The 20,506-nt window shown below is 37.3% G+C and overlaps 1 protein-coding gene across 2 annotated transcripts in view; it reads left to right on the forward strand.

The window, feature by feature from the left end:
* Positions 1 to 20,506, forward strand: part of CASK (calcium/calmodulin dependent serine protein kinase) — a 233,534-nt gene extending 213,028 nt beyond the window's left edge. For both annotated transcript variants that reach the window (XM_068417554.1, XM_068417564.1), the window contains 6 exons: positions 1,259 to 1,374; positions 6,456 to 6,536; positions 6,628 to 6,708; positions 11,237 to 11,439; positions 13,676 to 13,759; positions 19,111 to 20,506. In XM_068417554.1, coding sequence (XP_068273655.1) covers positions 1,259 to 1,374; positions 6,456 to 6,536; positions 6,628 to 6,708; positions 11,237 to 11,439; positions 13,676 to 13,759; positions 19,111 to 19,287 — 742 coding nt within the window. In that variant the 3' untranslated portion in view covers positions 19,288 to 20,506. The remainder of the gene's footprint in view (positions 1 to 1,258; positions 1,375 to 6,455; positions 6,537 to 6,627; positions 6,709 to 11,236; positions 11,440 to 13,675; positions 13,760 to 19,110) is intronic.

A 20,506-nucleotide genomic window follows, 5' to 3' on the forward strand; every position in this document is an offset into this window, starting at 1 on the left:
CTATAAAAATGAATTTAGCTTTGCTTTTATTTCTGTCTTTCATGCTTTTCATTGTGGTATAGCTAGTTTTTGTATAATTTTTTCTTTTTTAAAAAAAAAAGGCTATATATTGCCTCAGTTTGTGTGGCATTTTTTTTCTCGTATATGCATAGCAGTAAGGGCTGCATGCAATATCATATGTGTGGTTACATTAGAAAAATAAACACGTGTTAGTAAATATTGTTTGTGCTTTCTGATATGCTATAGGAAACTGGGATTGAAGGCTACATACATTGTTTATGCAAGGGGGTCAAATTAATTTCTCTTTTAGGTTCTAAACAGTGTTTTCATTAGTACTGCTTACATGCACATGCTGCAGGAATAAGGTGTTAGCAAGATGTCAAGCACAAAGGTCATAGAGGGAAAATCCCAAAGGATTTTCTCTCCTTTTAATTTTTCATGTGAAAGCCAAAATGTAGAAAGAAATACCAGTGGAAAGATTCCTGAATGACAGATTCAGTGAACAGCAATGTTACTGAGCACTGCAAAAGCGACGAAGAGACTTTAAACAACCTCTTGCAGAAGCTGTTTAGTAAATGTTTTAAATGTATCAGCACAAACTCTGGCAAGCAAGTCCTAGGCCATGAAAGTCATGGCCATAACTCAAGAAAGTTTATCAATATGGATAATCTAACCCAAAATATTTCATACAAGATTTGCTACATAAAAGAATTAGAGTGCTGCAAAGGGTTTAACAGCACCTGTGCCACCTGGACTGCCTAAGGGAGATTTTGCTAGAAGAGAAACAGAGGTAGACGAGACATTTCATTCCATCTCAAGAGCTCCCTTGCAAGCCCTGACATAAGGGAGCCACTGGTATGCATTGCAACAGGGACATTTGCAATACTTCATCCTAAAGATCAACCTCAGAACAGTTCCCCAACACAACTTGTCTGAAGTAATTTAGACCATAGTGGTCTTTTCAGATGTCATGCTCTTCCAGTCTAATCTGCTGTAAAGTGGTCTACAGCCATTTTAGTAGCTACCCTTCCTCCCATGCTCACTTGATCTGTGAGCTTTAATGATCTACCACTAAGAAGATATTCTTTATATCAAAATACCTCTATATATAAGTGCTTTTAAGTCATCAAAGAAAAGATTTTGAAAAGTTTTGCTGTACTCTTGTACTATTAAATGTCTTCTTTTTCTAATTCATTCTGTGTGGCTTTGTAAAAATACATTTATTACAACAAAAATATTTTTCTCCTCCATATGCCAGGCGAGTTGCTTGTATTGCCATGGAGAAGACCAAACAGGAGCAACAGGCCAGCTGTACTTGGTTTGGAAAGAAAAAAAAGCAGTACAAAGACAAATATTTGGCAAAGCACAATGCAGGTATGAAAACAAAAAGCAGGTATCTTTAACAGGTTAAATTTTTTACAATCTAAACCTTGCTATTAATTGTTCAGCTGGCACTGTTATATAAATCTAATGAGTTACTTAGGAAAATATGAGTAAAATTCTAATTATGCCAACATTACTCTGCTTGTTCTTTGCTATTTAAACGTATAGCTTATTCAGGGAGAGGCAAGTTGCCAGAAAATAAATGCATCATAATATATCCTAATATAGGCTTACATTGTTTTGGTTTTTATCTTTAAAGGAGCACTAGAAACGAACAGGATATGAGTTTTGTAATCTATGTAACTGTACTGTGCACTACAGAAGACTTTGCAGTAGCATCCTTGTTAATGTGTGTTTATAGTTATAGATTATATATGTGAAAACATCATGAAAGGGCATTTTTCTTGAAGTATTACAGCTGGAAGTGGAATAAGAGCCATTTCGTAGTCAGTGTTGTTTACAGTTATCAAACAGAACAAACTGTGGAAGTTTATCCTCCTTGCAGTGATTTCTGCCTGAATCCGAAGTTTTGGTTTTCTGTTTAGACTGATGAAAAAATGAATTGTTTCAGAAAATTTTGAGAGTAGTGTAAGAGATCCTTGCTGAGCAAAATTCATTAGTTTTAGTAGTAAAGACATAAGACCCCATTATTCATGAGCAGAATTTAGTCCTTTTCTTCTTTTAATATAAAATACTGAATGTGTTGAAATTGTTTCTATTACTTTTGCATTGATATCACATACGGTGATGATAAATATGTTGTTATGGTCTCTTGGGAGACTTGTAGAGATTTTTATTAGAATTAAAAGATACACCTGTCCAAACAGTGTAATGGAAGTATTTTTATATATTGCATTTATTTCTGTTGTTTTTTCAGTTTCGTTCTTGAATGCTCCAATTAAACAGTATAAATCTGTATTTTCACATTTCTCCTTACCTGTGCAATCTGTGTGCAGTATCAGAGCTCATAATATATCACTACTACAGAATTTATGTTTACTTAAAAGTCATTTGAAAATAAAATCTAAGAAAGCCAAAGAACAGTACTTGTCATTTATGCTCCTTAATTCACTCACACTTAAGATATTCACCGTTAAATATAAAATTACTCGTTACCCTGAAAACCCTTACAAGTAGAGATTGAAAGCTTTAACTTGTTTCCTTCCTTTTGCTGTTTTAACATTCTGGTTGTTTTAATGTTTCTTCTTCATTGCAGTAGCACTAAACCATGTTTTACTCATTATGACCTTAACAAAAACTGTTGAGAATAAACTGGATTTTATGACCTGAAGTCTTTGACAATACTGGTTTTAAAGTATTATCAATTGCTCCCAGTATACATTCCCACAGCATTGCTACTCCCTTCAGTTGTGCCAGTATAACTTTGCATGGCCATGCCGTTAACTGGATTAACTGAAGAACAACCCAACAAACAACACTGATTCTTTTTCTTTAGGGCAGTTACATTTCTTAATACAGTTCACGGTGCAACTACATAGTAATATCAGTGTGACTGAGCAGGGCATGCTACAAAGGAATAAGCAAAGGAAAGAGGATGGCCAGGGAAGGAGAAGGAGCAGGCAATACTTTAGGAGCAAAACTAGTCCAAAGACTTTGTATCAATTAAATCCCTGAAAGGAAGGTAGTCTAGACTTTCCTGTCTTGATGTAGGGGGGACATTTTGGAGAAGGTTGACAGCACTTTGAGTCACACAGTTTGCCTGCCTTAGTGCTTGCCACCGTCAGTGCTGTTAGTCACTTTACATCGGAGCACAGTGTTGGCCAAAAATTAGGAATATGAACATGAAAAATTATCAAAATGACCATAAAAGAAACTATTCTTTTCAGAATACCATCTGACACTTCCCCTTCCCCCCTGAGAAGTCAAAAAGTTAATGAAAATGCCGACTGGAATTAAGATTTCTCTTAGAAATGTTCATTGATCATAGTGTCCTTGAGGTATTAAAGGTGATGCCAGTAATATTCCAGGGAATGACGCCAAATGTAGGACACAGAGATTCACTGAAATGCTATGGTGCTTGTATAAGTTTGTTAAGTTTAAATAAGGTGGTACTGAATTTACCTTCCCCGAAGTACTTTCTCACATCTGGTATTCTTAGTCAGAAATATGGCAACACTGTTTTTTACAAGCTTTCGGTGCATCTGACTCAGAATAAAAACTAGATCTTTTCTTCTGTTGGATCCAAAATAAGTATAATTCATTTGGAACTGGGAAGTCTAATCCAGATGTCAAAATGTTGCTCTTACAAGAAAGTAGAATTAATTTTATTATATCTTAGTATAAAATTCAATAAATCATTTAGCAGTATGTAATCTATTTGGACTTCCCTGTTATTTTTGTCTTATAGATGAGACTGATCTGGCATGCTGAGAAATAACCTAGTAAAATACTTCACAGTCAGATAAGATTTGTGTGGCTAGCTAATGATTTGAGAGCTAAGATTTTGGTGTGATATATTAGGATATTGCTGGAACTAGAAATGAAATTATTCTGCAAATCAGACATAGTTTATGAAGAGGAGAATATTTCAGTTAGTTTTTATAATTAAAAGCAAATATATTCTCCCTTGAAAGAAAAATATAATCCCATTTTTCTTTCCTCCATACTTGATATTAGAGTATTGTGTCCTTCAAGAGACAATTTCATGATCATGCATCTTATCATTGTAAAGTCAGTTTTAGACCAAAGCCTACAGAAAAAAATAAATATTTTTCATTATTAGGTTCACTGACGTTTTTATAAATGCTCTAGAGATATACTGCAGAGGTATCTATATATTTTTTTATTTATTTTACCGAAATGTTATTGCAGAACTTAATAAAATAACGCTCTTTAGAACATACTAGAACAATGCTTCATATTGTGCATAATGTAGAAAATTGCCAACCTTTTATAAAATATGTTTATCATTTCTTAATGTGATTTATTTGCCTTGTGTTTAGACTATTGCATGATAAAGTTTATTTTGTGCATATACTTTTTATTTTACTAATATATTACGAGCCATATCTCAATGACCCCTGTACATTTTTCATGCTGTCTTACTCCCAATGGCCTCTGTGCATGTAAGTAACCTGTCAAGTGACAATGCCTCTTTATTTGCTTCTTACTGTTTCCTTTCAAGAACTCCTTTTCTTTGTTAGCTAGTAACACAGAAGCATTAAAGTTGTCTTTAAATGTGCCCTGTATTCCTCATATCTTGTGTATATTAAAAAATGAATCATTTTTCTTTTGCATTTGAAAACCCTACAATCATTAGTTAACTCCATGTAGACTGACACATCATCTCCATGCTGCTAGTTTGTGATGAAGGCATTAATATGTATCATTTCTGTTGTTTATTCCTGTTGTTTGTGTCTAACATAATGTGGTTTTGTTCGAGAAGAAAATAAAGGATTGATTTTTTTTTATTGTTTTTTGATGAGAAAAAATACTTGCAGGCCTAGATGGTTAGAACAGTAAAACTGTTCAACATGTTGTAGATCTTTAGCCCTTTCTAATGAGAAATGAATTATTAATTAGTTTAAGTAGTGTGAAGGTGCAAAAAGGATAGTAGTAAGAATTCCATATTTGTAGATTTGCTGAATGGAAGAAAAATATGACTAAATTCTTGCTTGTAATATTTGGGGGGAAATGTTGAAAGAGATTATTCTTTAGGATGAAATTCAAAATGCTTCAAATGGACTAGGAAGTTTTCATCTCTGTATCTTTTCAAGGTCTTGAAGAGTTGAGTATGTCAATTGACTAATTTGTAGTTTGATCAAATTGAAGTAGTTGTACTTTTTCTCTAGGGTAAAAAGACTGCCGTTGAATTGAAAAATCTTCCCTATAAAAAGAAATACATTACGTTAAATCCTTTGCTGCTTTAACTGGGACTTTAGTACAAAGAGTATATGCTTTCTGGTAGGCTCCACAGTCTTAATGCAGATCTTGGTGGCTGGGGATTTCTGGAGCGAGCAAACTAAAGCTCCTGCCACTGCCTGCTTTCCTAAGGGGTTTTGGATAGGGGGAGAGGGATACATCCAGACTCATCCTAAAAGATGGATGGGATATAGTTGAGGTGAATACACCAGCTTAGGACTTGGAAACACTCAAAGATCCCATGCTCTAGATGCAGTCTCTCCTCTGTTCTTTTTATAGCATGCATAAATACAGAACTGAGAAGTCTTGTTCGTTATTCTGCTCACAACTGCTGATTGCTGCAATCTTTATAAATGTCATTAACTGCCTCCTGGCTTCTTTTTTCATTAGAATTCTGCAAGAATTACCAGAAATGATGTGTATTGGGCACAGGAGGAATAACCTGTTTTGGATAAACAGAACTTGATTTGTCAATCATTATATACCTTGGCAATTGACAATAGATTGATAGGCATGATGGAATTCATCCTGTTTTAACTGCAGTTGAAATTATTTCTGAAATAATACTTCTACAGTTTTTCCCTAAATATGGTGGAGGTTCTTTATGTAATGCCATCACTTTTCATTAGACTTCATTCTGTCACAAGTTCTAAAAGCATGTCAATTTAACTAGCATGTGTGTTTGAAGAGAACTCTCATTACAATTAATATGGTGGTAGTTTTGAAGAATAAATATCACAAAGTATTAACACTCTTCTCTATGCATTTCTCATAGAACGTGTTAAAACATGATTATGAAAGTATCCCTATCTTTAGTGTAAATAGATGTTCTCATATTGTATTCATGTTGGTCACTGTCTACAGATTTTTCTTTAGTATTGCTATTTCTTAGGAATGCAAACGTGAATGGCATGCCATTTTAGCTGATTTTTGTGGTCTGCTGAATACTGCATGAAAGGACATGCAAACTTTCCTGAGCATTTCAGTAGCTTTGTTATTGCTTTTTAACTGTTTTTTCAAATGAACACTTTTGTTAAAATTGCATAATGAAATTGTTTTATTTTCCATAGTGTATTGCTTTGTATTGTAAATCTAAAAATTGCTAAAATTATAATTTGTAGCACAATTAATTACCACCCTTAATATGCCTTTTTTTCTTATCCCTGTGGGGGTTTCTTTTTGTGTTTTAGTGTTTGATCAATTAGATCTCGTCACATATGAAGAAGTAGTAAAACTGCCAGCATTCAAAAGGAAAACACTAGTCTTACTAGGTAACTTTGAGCTATTGTTCTGAACATAATGGCATAGTTTTGAACCCCTTCTGGTGGAAAATTTGTAATATATTTTTGTGTTGTGGATTAGGTGCACACGGCGTTGGAAGAAGACACATAAAAAATACACTCATCACAAAGCACCCAGACAGATTTGCTTACCCCATTCCTCGTAAGTAGCAATGTTCAATGTACTGCAAAATTGTTTGCATCATCCTTGACAACAAACCCATTGTACTACTACGTGTTCAGTTCTGCTGAGACTAATCCTATCTTAAAGGTGGGAACTGTGATAATGCTGGGTATATTTCTTCTTTTGTTTTTTCAGAGGGAGGGATAGTAAGTAGCACCTCTTTTGCATCAAACGTTTCTTAGTATTCACAAAACTTCTTGTTAACCATACTTCTCTCTACCCCAAATGTTTGTTAATTTAGAATGAAGGCTAAAACATTTTTAATTTTTCTGTGCTAATTTTACATTTACAGTTCAGGTAAGACTGGAACAGCCTTGACATTTAAAACTGTGTGTAATTCCTGTGAGAAGACATATAAACTGGATTTAAAGGAAGCCTTTAATGCGTACCTTATCTGAATACTTTAAATTACTTTTCACAGCCTGGCCTTGAGAACTAGTATTATACTAAAATGACTTCAAGTTTCCAGAGATGACAATAAGAAAAAGAAAATGCAGTTAACTTCACTGCTTACAAGTGGGTTGTTATGAAGAGCACAGGGGTGTTTTCCCTTCATGACACTCTCTATCGATACCATGGCAGGAATTGCATATCCTACTACATGATCTCGTGGAGATGCACCCTTTTTCTTCCAGCTAGGCATTCTGAAACAAGAGCATCCAGCAGCTAACTCTGTCCACTCTATTTCAGGCTGACTAGAAACACCATACATGGCTCAGAGGTGACATTGATGACCATTATGCATTAATTTAAGTTTCTTTATACCTTGTTAGTACTTTACTTTAAAATTTAACTTAGGTGTTTTTCTACCTGTAAGGATTTTGTTGTTGCTAAAAAGTATTATTTTTAAGAACGTCTCTGTAAACCTATTTGGAAGGGGAAAAGGATTAGTTGGCTGCTGATTGAAGTTCACCAGGCTTGCTTGCTAAGGAGTTAGTTAGACAAAGACCAGCAGTGCCAGCAGAAGGAAAACAGAAAGACCTAGCCCTTTTGAAAGCATGAGCCATTGGATCACCCCAGCAGCAATGTGAAACTGCACTGTCGAGGGAGGTTATCCTCCCCCTCTACTCTGCCCTACTGAGGCCACACCTGGAGTACTGTGTCCAGTTCTGGGCCCCCCAGTTCAAGAAAAGGGGGGAGCGGAAAGAGTCTCGACTGGAGAGAGTCTAGCGGAGGGCTACAAAGATGATCAGAGGACTGGAGCATCTGTTATGAGGAGAGGCTGAGGGAGCTGGGTCTGTTTAGCCTGGAGAAGAGGAGACTGAGGCGGGATCTTAATGCTTACAAATACCTTAAGGGTGGGTGTCAAGAGGATGGGGCCAGACTCTTCTCAGTGGTGCCCAGTGACAGGACAAGGGGCAATGGGCACAAACGGCAACATGGGAAGTTCCGTCTGAATATGAGGAAAAACTTCTTTACTTTGAGGGTGACACAACACTGGAACAGGCTGCCCAGAGAGGTTGTGGAGTCTCCTTCTCTGGAGATATTCAAAACCTGCCTGGATGTGACCCTGTGCAACGTGCTCTAGGTGAACCTGCTTTGGCAGGGGGTTGGACTAGATGATCTCCAGAGGTCCCTTCCAACCCCAACCATTCTGTGATTCTGTGATCCTGTTTGTCACACTACTGTTTATATCTAGACACTAAAATCCTGGATTAAACCCTTTAAAAGTGCAATGCCAGGAGTATGTGATGTACATTGTACCTATGTTACTCAGTACAGACAAGATTATATCTGGGGAAGGGAATAGTAACCCAGCAAATATGTTCTCTATTACAAAGAACTAAAACAAAGAGTAATAAATGTTTTACAGTATGCTTTTCACCCAGTCTGTCTCAAGTACTAACTGTATTGCTGTGAAGAGGTAGAAGCTGAACTAGTTATTTTATTTACAAATACCTATTAAAATAGACTCACCTATACCATGACAACTATGCCCTAGATTGCCTGCATTAGGTTCGTGCTCTGTGGAAGCACTGAAATTGCTTCGCTGATTATATAAGACTAAAAACACTAGAGTGCAAAGCAGGATGAAATTCGGCTGCTTAAGCATCAGTATGATGTTTGGATGCCTGTTTTAGACATCACCTGACTTCCAGCCCCACTCCAGAAGAGCAATGGTCTTCTTTAACTCCTGTATTATATCTAATAGTCCTATATGGATGTTTCAGATTTAAGGCATTTAGGACATTTAAAATAGCACTTTATGCTGATGTTTAGAGACCCAAATTACTTCCTTATGTTAGTGATATAAATAGATCATATGAAATATATCACATACACTTTAAGTATTATGGGAACCTGATCTGTCTTTCAGCTGACTCTAGGGAATTGAATTTATTCTTTTAAACTCTCAGGGATGGATTTTACTGCATTTTCTGCATTCTTCTACAAAACCGTGGTAGGAGTAGGTAGGTTTTGAGATAGGCCTTAAGTTGGGTGTGGAGTTTTGGGGAATGCTTTATGAAGAAATCATCTACCTATTGAAAACCTGATCGTAAAGGTGATGTCACATACAATGGTAGTTAATTCAAAGGATTAGTAGGCCATACATCTCTTACACATAGGTCTGCAGAAGCAATATATTCGAAAAGTATGTTATTGCTAAGTAACTTTCATCTCTCTTGACCACAAGTAATCAGGCCCTTACCCACTTTTTAGACTTACACATTCACATTAAGAAGAAGAAAACCTCATAAGAATTTAAGTAAAAAAAAAGAAAATACAGAAATGTTTTTACAAAAGAGGGAAATACAAGAGAAGGTAAGTTCATTAGACCTAAGACAGCAGTGAGTAGTATAGTGATATTATATGGTTTATATAATCCATTGTTCTTGTATTCCTTAAAATAATAACGATGATCTATTATATTTCTATAGAACTTTTCATCTTTGAAATATGCTAATTAATCCTCAGAACATTGCTAATTAATCCTCAGAACAGTAACAGGTATAACTAAAAATAGAAGATGAGTTCAATTTTTGGATACCTTGTTTGAAATTATGATAGGGTTGTTGCAAGATACGGGATTAGATTGGGAAGAGATGTGGTGTTTCAGATATGTCACCAACATAAGTACGATAGTGGAAAAATATGAGAGTAAATCAGTTTGTGAGGGAATATTAGAAGAAAAAGAAGCAAGTGGATATCAGTATGCCTGTGGGGAAAAGAGGAGCAGTTGGCCAACAGGATCACAGAATGGTTGAAATCCCTACCTCTGGAGGTCAGCTGGTCCAACCTCCCTGCTCACGCAGGGCCACCTAGAGCCAGTGCCCAGGACCATGTCCAGGTGGCTTTTGAATATCTCCAAGGATGGAGACTCCACCACCTCTCTGGGCAATCTGTGCCAGCACTCAGTCAACCCTCACAGTGAAAAAGTGTTTCCTTACATTCAGACAGAAGCTCCTGTGTTTCAGTGTGTGCCCATTACCTCTTATGCTGTCATTGAGCACCACTGAAAAGAGACTGACTCCATCTTCTTTACACCTTCACTTTAGATATTTGTACTCATTGATGAGATCCCCTTTGAGCCTTGTCTTCTCTAGGCTGAACAGTCCCAGCTCTCTCAGCCTTTCCTCATAGGAGAGATGCTCCAGTCCCTTAGTGCCCCTTCACTGGACTTCCTCCAGTGTGTCCATGTCTCTTTTGTACTGGGGAGCCCAGAACTGGACACAGCACTCTAGACGTGGCCTCACCAGTGCTGAGTAGAGGGCAAGAATCACCTCCCTCCACCTACTGCCAATACTTTGTCGAATGCCGCCCAGGGTACCTTTAGCCCTTCTTTGCCATAAGGGCACATTGCTGTCTCATGTTCGTCTACCAGGACCCCCCTACAGCATCTTTTCTGGAGAGCTACTTCCCAACTGGTCAGCCCCCAGCATCTACTGGTGCATGAGGTTGTTCCTCCACAGGTGTAAGACTGGAGACTTCCCCATGTTGAATTTCATTAGGTTCCTGTTAACCTATTTCTCCAGCCTGTCAAAGTCCCTCTGGATGACAACATGACCCTCTGGTGTATTAGCCACTCCTCCCGGTTTTGTATCATTGGCATCCATGCTGAGGGTACCCTCTGCCCCATCATCCAGATTATTAATGAAGATGTTGAACAGGATTGGGCCCAGTACTGGCCCCTGGGGTAAAATGGAGGTTTTAATTGAATTGTTGAGAAACTATTAAAACTGTGAGATCTGGCCTTTGTTTGCTCTTAAAAGCAGCTGATAGAGTCTTATAGTCTTGAGCAGGTGAAGGTTATTTATGACCTTCTGTTCTGTTACCTTTTGATTTTTACCTTTTCCACCCTCCTTCATCTCCTGCTTTTCTCAACACACATCCTCCAGACTTCTGCTTTTCCCAGCCCCTGTCATTCTGCCTACCTCGAGCTCATGCTTCTATATGTGATTTGACAGGTCATCGTTCAGTGAATAAGTATTGATAAATGAAACAACAAGCCATATATAAGCTTAATATTGCTTTTGTACTAAAAATATTTTGTATTTTGTATTTTCAGACACAACTCGACCTCCAAAGAAAGATGAAGAAAATGGGAAAAATTACTACTTTGTATCACATGACCAAATGATGCAGGATATATCAAACAACGAATATTTGGAATATGGCAGCCATGAGGATGCAATGTATGGGACAAAACTGGAAACAATACGAAAGATCCACGAGCAGGGACTAATTGCAATACTTGATGTAGAACCTCAGGTAACTAATATGAAAATGGGACTCATCACAAATCCTTCAACCTTATTTTATTGAGATATGTTTATTTTTATTGATTGCACATTAGATAAGAAATGCATACAGTAATGTGGAACAAAAGTCCCTGGAACACCAAGGTATCAATCTGTGAAGTAGAATTCTGGTTATCATCTGGTCAGGAAAACATACAGCAGAAACAAATTCATAGTTTAGCTTGCTATGCAACCACTGTAGCTTGAAAATCTACTTACCGTATAACTTTTTACTATATTAGCCTCATGTCCAGTGAAACGTACCAAAACAAGTGATTGTCGTTGCCTGCCAGGAGTAATGTTTTGATGTTTTCAAAAATTTCTCTTTGATGCTGTATTAGAGAGTAATCTTGTTCTTAACTGACTCTTCGCTCCATATCGCTATTGAGCATGGTCAGAAACATTTGTGGTCAATCACCAATATTGATCCTGTTTCCACAATGACCAGATCAGTGTTGTTACTTTATAAACTCCTTTCTGTGTTGCGTTATTATACTTTTTGGAAGAGGGCAGGAAGGAAGATCAGGCTCTCAAGAAACGCTAATAGTTTGTTCATTCGTTATATAAAATCTTCAGTGGAAAATTCTGATATGTTTCCTTTGAAACATCCATGTAGTCATGACTTTCAATTCACAGGGATGTATTTATATGTTTTGTGAAGTGGAACATGAATATGGACAAACATGATGTTTATTTTGTTCTAGCAGATTGAAGGAAATGGGACGAAAGACAAATTAAAATTGTGACCAGTGTTATCAATTTAAATTTGCTGCCTTGTTTCTTCTTTGTGAATGGATTCAAGAAGTTCAAATTCTTTAAGAATTTCGTAACAGAAATAAGATACCCGACTAAATTATTTTGGACAGTTCACATAATATGCTGGTGTGGCGGTGTTCTGAAAAATAAAATCCCACATTTAACAGTTTTCAGAGAGAGCAGCATTTATAGTTAGTTCAAATGGAGCAGCTGTTAAAAGCAAACTCTCTTGATAAACCTTTTCAAATTGCATTATTCAGAAGCACTACAATTCTCAGAAGCCATTTTAATCTTTGTTAGAATATATTTACATTTGGTAACAGCCACCTTTGCTACACTTCCTCCGGTATGTGTCTAGCAAGCCTCTTTCTTAACCAGCTTCCTCATGCATCCATCTCAGCTTATTAAGGCCAGCCTGTTTGTGGACTTATTCCTACTTATCTTACACCACTTGCCTGTTTTCCCTTGGGTACTCTTAGTTATGTGTGTTTTCTTGACTTTCACTTATGGGGCTTATCTCTTGTTTAGAGGAGGTTGGCATAGATGATATATATATAGGTGGGCTTCAAGCAGCAGAGATGAAAACCTCTTTAACTTGGGAAAAGGATGGATTGTTGGGGTTTGTTTTTTGTTTGTGTTTTTTTTTAAAAAAAAAGAAAAAACTTTGGAGAAAACAGGAAGAGGAAGGAGTGAAAAAAGACTGACCTCTAGTAGTCTTACTTTATCTTGTCCATCCATTTGAGTTCAGCTGAGGTATGTTTACTTGCTGTCCTGCACTTCAGCCTAGCTTGGATGTGTACCAAAGTTTCACATATGGCAGCTCTGTGTGTCACTTAGTACACTATGACTAAGTCAACTTTTTTATGAGAACTTTTGCCTTTTGCATAGATTTGGTTCAGGGGATTGGTGTTGCATTTGCTGCATTAGTGCTATGCTCACTTTTTAAAAACTTCACTATGCTTACTTTTAAAACCTTCAAACCTCTCTACATCACATTTGCATTTGTTTCAGAAAATAATAAAAAAGTGCTGGTAGGTAGAAAAAGTCAGACAAAAAATTATATTCTAATCAATATTTATTCTAAAATACAGTTGGCTCTTTTCCCTAATTATGGCATGAATTAAATTTTTAACCTGGTGCTAATCATGCCATTTAAATGCTAACACAATTCTGCACTCTTTGAGACTGTATGGAAGGAGCCTCTACAAAAGTGCTAAGGCTTTCACTGTCTTGAAAACTCACTTTAATTAAGGATAAATATACAGTTTGACCACCAAAAATGTAAAACAATGCAAAAAGTTAAGTGTCTGTATTACTAAGGTCTTGACTCCAGATCAGTTAAAACAAATACCAGCATTGATAAATCATGATTTTGTATCTTGTGTGACTAAACTTATTTCACGTTGATTGTTGGAGGATTCTTGTGAAGTGTCTGATTTTTTTTCACCTAGGCATTGAAGGTCCTGAGAACTGCAGAGTTTGCTCCTTTTGTTGTTTTTATTGCTGCACCTACGATTACCCCAGGCATTAATGAGGTATGGCATGTTGCAATCTAATGTCCTATCAGAGACAGAATTAAGGATGAGATTCAAATATGCAGATAAGACTTTAATTGTTTCCTTATCTGTAAATGGAGAAGCAGAAAAACAGTTGTATGGCAGCATTGTTGATTGAGATGTATTTATTGTTAACTGATTTTTCTAATTCAAAGTATGAACTTAAAGTTGAAGGATCCATATGATGTATTCTAAAATTACATATTCTTTTATTTCATTCCCTGCCCTAGCTCAAAGATCCATTTCCAAATCCTTGACAAATCATTAGCACAAATTACTCAATTCTGAGTTGCAATGCTAACACTAGATTACAGCTGGCCTGAACTGAAGAAATGGGTGTGCGTGACTGTGCTGTCATCCCACCTTTATCTTTTAGTATTTCTTCTATACAGCAAATATATATCAGAAATAAGCTTATTAGTTTCAGAGACTGTTCTCTAAGAATTGGAAGCTTTGACCAAAGGCATAATTGCTTGTGGAATAATGTTAAGTATTCATGGAGGTCCACATCCTGAGTTTCCTACTTGGGTTTTATAGAGCATCCGCTCTGCAGATTGCTACTGATTTCAAAGATGTTAGCAGGCAATTCTGGATTTAGCTCACAACAGAGCAAATAGTATTTATAGAAACACTTTATCTGCTCAGACTGTTTTAAACCATGATATTAAGGTATTTAATCAATTGGATTTGACCGTGAATCTGTTCCAAATCTCCTACATGTCTCCTTGATCACGCAAACATAAAGTCAGAAGCCTTGTCACAACAGCCTGTTTCTATAGAAATGTAATTACAATATCATAAGTATGAAACTATGACATCACTGCAGAGGCTTGCAGGAAAATAAGGAACATTTAAATGCAAATACCCTAAATGATTATTGAAATAGCAAGTGGAGAGTGAAAAATACTGGCCTTGAGCTGCAATTTCGCTGGCAGCTGAGGCTTTCTACTAGTTCGCTGTTGCTGAAGGGAATGATTCTCTCTAACTTGCTTCTGGGACATATGCTGCCAGTCTGCACTGGCCATGGGACTTACCAGATCCTTCAGTGAGCTACTTTATCTCTAAATTGGATTTTTATCAGTTTTCAAGCAGCTCACAAAGGCTCTGACAAGCACCAATGCTAGAACAAGCAGTGAAAGCATATAGCCAGGAAGAGAGATGGGAAGAGGAAGAAGGATCTTTTAACTTTCACAGCAGTAAGTTAAGTCATTTCACTGTGTCTTAGGGGCCCATACCCTAACTGGTAAATGTCACGAGTGTACAGATGAAGATCTCTCAGAACATCACAATTTGCAATGTTAGAGAAGTGACAGTTTGTCTAACTGCTGGTGTTGGCGTACGCTGTAAATCAGTACGATCTTGAGAAAATACTGAAATTTTGTATTCTACACTGAATTTGCCTTTGTGCAAGCAAATGGCATGGCATCACTTAAAAAATAGTTAGAATTGTTCTTGGGATGTGTCGGGCAAGCACTGTGCTTACAACAGCGCTCAGGCAACCGGGTACCCTGTGGGATTATGTAATTGCCTGCGTTTGTTGCCTCCATACCCATGTCTCAGCTCCCAAATAGTCTTCCTTGGCCTAACTCATCTGCCAGTGGTACTTAACTTTTAATCTTCCAGCTGTAGGATATCAACAGAGACATTTGGGACAGCTTGTATGAGGGAGAAAATGTTTTCCATGGTACACTGGGAAGAGGACAGAAATGTACCTTTTGTAGTAGTGGTAGGGAAATATTTATTCATGACGAAGAAATATTAGTAGAAGTAAAATATTGTGTTCTAAATATTTGCATCCATGCTGTAAGACTTTGTCTGTTTTAAGTTCTTGGGACTAAAGTCTCTGTGCATGGAGGGTTTCACTCAGGCGCATGAATTGCTGAACTGAGGCCACACTTACAAAGCATGCTAATTTATTAATCAATTAAATTTGAGGAAAGGGAGGGGCAGGAAATGGTAATAGCAACAGACCTTACCCGAATAGAGGATCCTATTTTCCAAGGTTTACTGGGCTGCATGAAGGGAGATATGCAAATTGTGTCTGTGTGTTAACAGCCTGCAAGGCAGCAAACAAGAGTGGAGAGTGTGTGTTTCACATTTCCCATTCATGCTTCCTTTCTGAAAGGTTCATTTGCATAATGAGTATCCCTTTCTGTTTATCCTCTTATCCTACTTTGTTTATTTTACTTACACTTTTTGAGAACATTTCTGTAAATTACTGTCCTTTCTCCCCCCTTATGTTTTCTTGAATTTCATCTTTGCTTTTCTTTTCATTTTCCTGCATTCGTACTAATTGTGCATAGCTGCCAAAATGGTGCAGAAAATTACCTGTAAGTACCAGCTAGGGGCTGACGAGGTAGTCCTGGTTATTTCAGTAGTTTTAGAATGTAGATATGCTTGTTCCCATTCAACATTACTTTCGCCAGTGGAATAAACTTTTAATGTAATAATGACTTCAGATAGCTGCACTAAAATTATCTGCTAGTAAAAAGAAACTAGAGAGTAAAGTTTCCACTCTTCCAGCTGTACATCTGAACTTTGTGGTAAAATCAGTGCAGAGGCCTGACCTTAAAAGTATCTCTGCTGAGACACTTTAGCCTGTCACAGACCACACAACATATCTCAATAATCAAGGACCACACAGCAAGAGTTAGGAGACAAAATATTATGCTTTCCAACTGAATATAGCAGTGCACTGTGAGCAATTCTGCAAAGCACAAAACCAATTTAAATCATATAGGAAATCTCCCAGAGTGTACCCACCTGTCTAATCACAAAAGAAACTTAAATCAGATTATTGCTCTGCTAAAACAGAGAGAGGAGAGAGCATATCAGTAAACACTGGAGTAGTTCCTCTTTCCTCTAGCTGTTTTCTACCTCCCATTGCCCAGACAGCAGCAAAGAGAAAGTTGACAGGCTCCACTTTTTTCATCTAAAGCTTTATTGAGCCATGTGTAAATCTTTTAAGATTATTTAATTTTTTAAGATGAGACAGCTGTAAGTTTTTCAGATTTTTATTGTCAGTCACAGTAAGATAGATGCTTTAGTGAATCACAGAATCACAGAATCAATCAGGTTGGAAGAGACCTCTGGGATCATCGAGTCCAACCATTGCCCTGACACCACCATGTCAACTAGACCATGGCACTAAGTGCCATGTCCAGTCTTTTCTTAAACACATCCAGAGATGGTGACTCTACCACCTCCCTGGGCCGCCCATTCCAATGTCTAATGACCCTTTCTGTGAAGAAATGCTTCCTAATGTCCAGCCTGAACCTCCCCTGGTGAAGCTTAAGGCTATGTCCTCTTGTCCTATCGCTAGTTGCCTAGGAGAAGAGGCCAACTCCCACTCCACTACAACAGTGAGAAAAGTTCCTTCTCGTACTTGTAGGTGAAGATGACACTGATGGGAAATCTGAATAGCAGTTAAAAAGCTACATATGACTTTAATCATTCTAAGGCTGCGCGAGGGTTTTTCAGGTACTATTAGCCTTGTGCCATGAGATTAAAACTCTTCTAAAGGCGCAATATGATTTTGCTGTGACTGGCTTTAAATATAAAATTAATCTTAGCTAGATATGTTTAAAGCACTGAAAATATTCTGCTTGACAAGTACGATTTTTTTTTCCTTTGTAGGTTAATTTAAGCAGAAAAGCTTAGATCCTCTGCTGATATAAATTGAAGTCTCTTTTGGAATCTATGAGAAGTTGGCAGTTTGCCTAACTAGGTTTTTGGCTTAAAGACACTGGGCCATATGAAATGTTCCACAAAAATATTTAATATTAGTATTGATCCATAGTGTCCAATTTGTTAATAGCATAAATTAAATTTGCGTGCACTGGTATTTTCTACGGAAGTTCCAGGCATCACTGGTGATGCATAATGGTCCATACAAGGAGCATCCCTTGTACAGAAGCACATGTGAGGAGTATCGGTCTGACTTTGAGTGAAATTTGTAGTGATTATCAAGTGAAGGTGACATCCTCCCCCTCATTTGAGGCTGCAGCTTCAGGGGAGAAGCAGAACTGTAACTTTGGTACAGAACTTCTTCTCCAGAAGTGGCTGGTTTCATAGCTACAGGGAAGGAGAACTGTCTCAGCGCAGGTTGTTCCCTTCAGAGGACCTGAAAGCCACTGTTCCACAGCTATGTGTCACTGTAATTACAAATACTTGGGAAGTTTAAAGAGAAAAAAAAGGGGAGGGGAGGAGTCTCTTATTAGCTAGATAAAATTCTGTTCCCAGAATAATTTCTGGTGGAAACAGCTATAGGCACTGCGTCTGTGCTTCCTGCAGCCTAAAGCTCTGTTATAATAAAGTGTATCCCAGTTGATTGATCAAATAGGGTTACCCTATAGATACTACAGAGCAGCAGGAGTCCATACTGGTCATATGTAATTTTGCCCTATATCCATCCCAAACCTGTGGGGCAGGAAGGACTTGATTACTTTCCTGTGGCTCTTTCAAGGTTCCTGAAAGCAGCAATTTTTTTTTTTTCAATTTCTAAGGGAATTTGCAGGAAGAGAATTTAAACTTGTAATAGCTGCAGAGCCCGAGAAAGAAGCCTTTTGCAATCCCACTCTCTCAGAAAAGGCAGATCTCACTAACAAAGCCCATCACTGTAGGGTTGCTGGCTGCACAGAGTCCAGCAGCGCACCCACAAAGTAGGATGCACTTGTTTCTGTCAGGACATGGACACAAAGCTGTGGAGAGCACCAGTCTACTGTCACTGGTCCTTCTTGAGCTGCAGGCTGCTCAAGTTCGTCTTCAGGATCTCACATGAAGAGATGCTGGAAATGGCATGCTCTGAAATAGGAACCACCGTGTAATGCGGAGTGAGAACTTCCTTATCAGTAAATGGTTATGAAAGGAAGTAGACCCAGAAGGCTGATGTTGAGCAGAAAACATTACCAAAACCGGGAACAGCTGATACCTGACAACATACCCTCTCCTGTCACTCATGTTCTTACCTGGACATAGGCCCTGCAGCTCGTATCTGTGCACTTTGTACATTTTATTCATATATGGTCTCCATTGCTCATGTCTGTGCTGCTTTTCTAAGCTTCCATCCTCTGCCTTGCTTTTTTAACACTAGATTTGTGTTTTGTCTCAAGTAATGTCAATAATGGAGTGCTGTTTGAATGTCAGCTTCAAGAGAGAAATTGTGCCATTTTTCCCATGTGATTTCTGTAGATTTAGGTGGGGGATCTAAACCACCCAAGCCTCCCTAAAGCTTTTTTGCCCATTTCCTTCGCTGTAAGAAAGCTGTTGTAGAAGAGTACGAAAGGATCCAACTTCTCTCTCTCCCATTTTCTTTTCTGACCATTAAACAGGATGAATCTCTTCAGCGCCTGCAGAAGGAGTCTGAAATCTTGCAGAGAACATATGCACACTACTTTGACCTAACAATTATCAACAATGAAATTGATGAAACTATCAGGCACCTGGAGGAAGCCATTGAGCTTGTGTGTACAGCCTCACAGTGGGTCCCGGTCTCCTGGGTCTACTAGACAAGAGAATTGAAAAAAAAAAAAAATCTGTCATTACTGGGAACCACCTCATACATGGAAAACCTCTTCGTTATTGACCTTGTGTCAACAGGTCTTGGCCCCTAGAGACTACCTAGATGTAGTGTGACCTAAAATATAATTATTGTCATGTCCGAATAGATAGGAGGAGGGGGAAAAAAAATTAAACACTAATTTAAAGAGACAGTATCTTTTTTTAATCATTTCTCCTCAACTTTAATAAAGTGTATCTTTAAATGTATGTATTATTCAGTCCTTTGGAATGTTATATTTTTGGAAATCATAGCTTTTTATTTCAAGGGCCCCTAAAAACTGCACAAAATAGATGCTGCTTTCTATAGTCTATTTTAATAGTAATAATAATATGATTCTGTTACCTTAACTTGGGGGTGGAACACTACATTCTTTTTAGAGTCTGATTTTATGGATTGGAATACTTTGCTTTCCTTTATTTATTTGAAGTAATTAGTCTAGTGGTTACGAAACAAATTCATAAATTTTAAAGGCCTTTTTTGCTTTTTTTTTCCTAGGTTAGTATTTTTAAGTACTTTTGTGTAACATCCAGCTAATGTGATACTGTCTCTTTGAAGAACTCTGTAAAACTTTTAGAAATTTGAAATTGGGTCTTGACTCTTAATGCATGTGGACAGTCGCAAGCGTTCATGCCGTTGGTGTATCTGTGTTGATAAAACCTGTAATCTACAGCAAAGTACATTCCGTTCATGGGAACACGTACCCAAGGGAATAAAGTAAAATATTATTCTGACTAAGTTGTAAACCTATGCACATCCCTTGCATTTTGGGCAACTTTATACAAAAAAAATGATTTTTATTAATAATAATCATGTAGTGAAATGTGTTTGTAATTTTGTCTCAATTTAATTTGTTGTAAGGTGGGAGGGGGCAATTACTGGTTTCACCATTTCAGATCTGTGTTGTCTGAGAGTATTAACGTTTTAATTAAGTTTAAGCAAAGAAATGCTGATTTTTAATATGTATGTAATTGTTTAAAAATGCACACATTTTAAAAGAAAATACTGTGCAATGAAGAAACCAGTTTAGGCATTGCGATAAACTGACTATTCCAGAAGACTCATCTACAACAGCCCTGTAAATTCCTTTGAAAATGGTATTTGACTCTACAGTCTGACCAATTTTTTTTATTTTAAATATACTTCCTTTTATGTGTTCAACAATTAAA

Source organism: Nyctibius grandis, chromosome 2 (assembly GCF_013368605.1).
Source record: "Nyctibius grandis isolate bNycGra1 chromosome 2, bNycGra1.pri, whole genome shotgun sequence".
Classification (NCBI taxonomy): domain Eukaryota; kingdom Metazoa; phylum Chordata; class Aves; order Nyctibiiformes; family Nyctibiidae; genus Nyctibius; species Nyctibius grandis.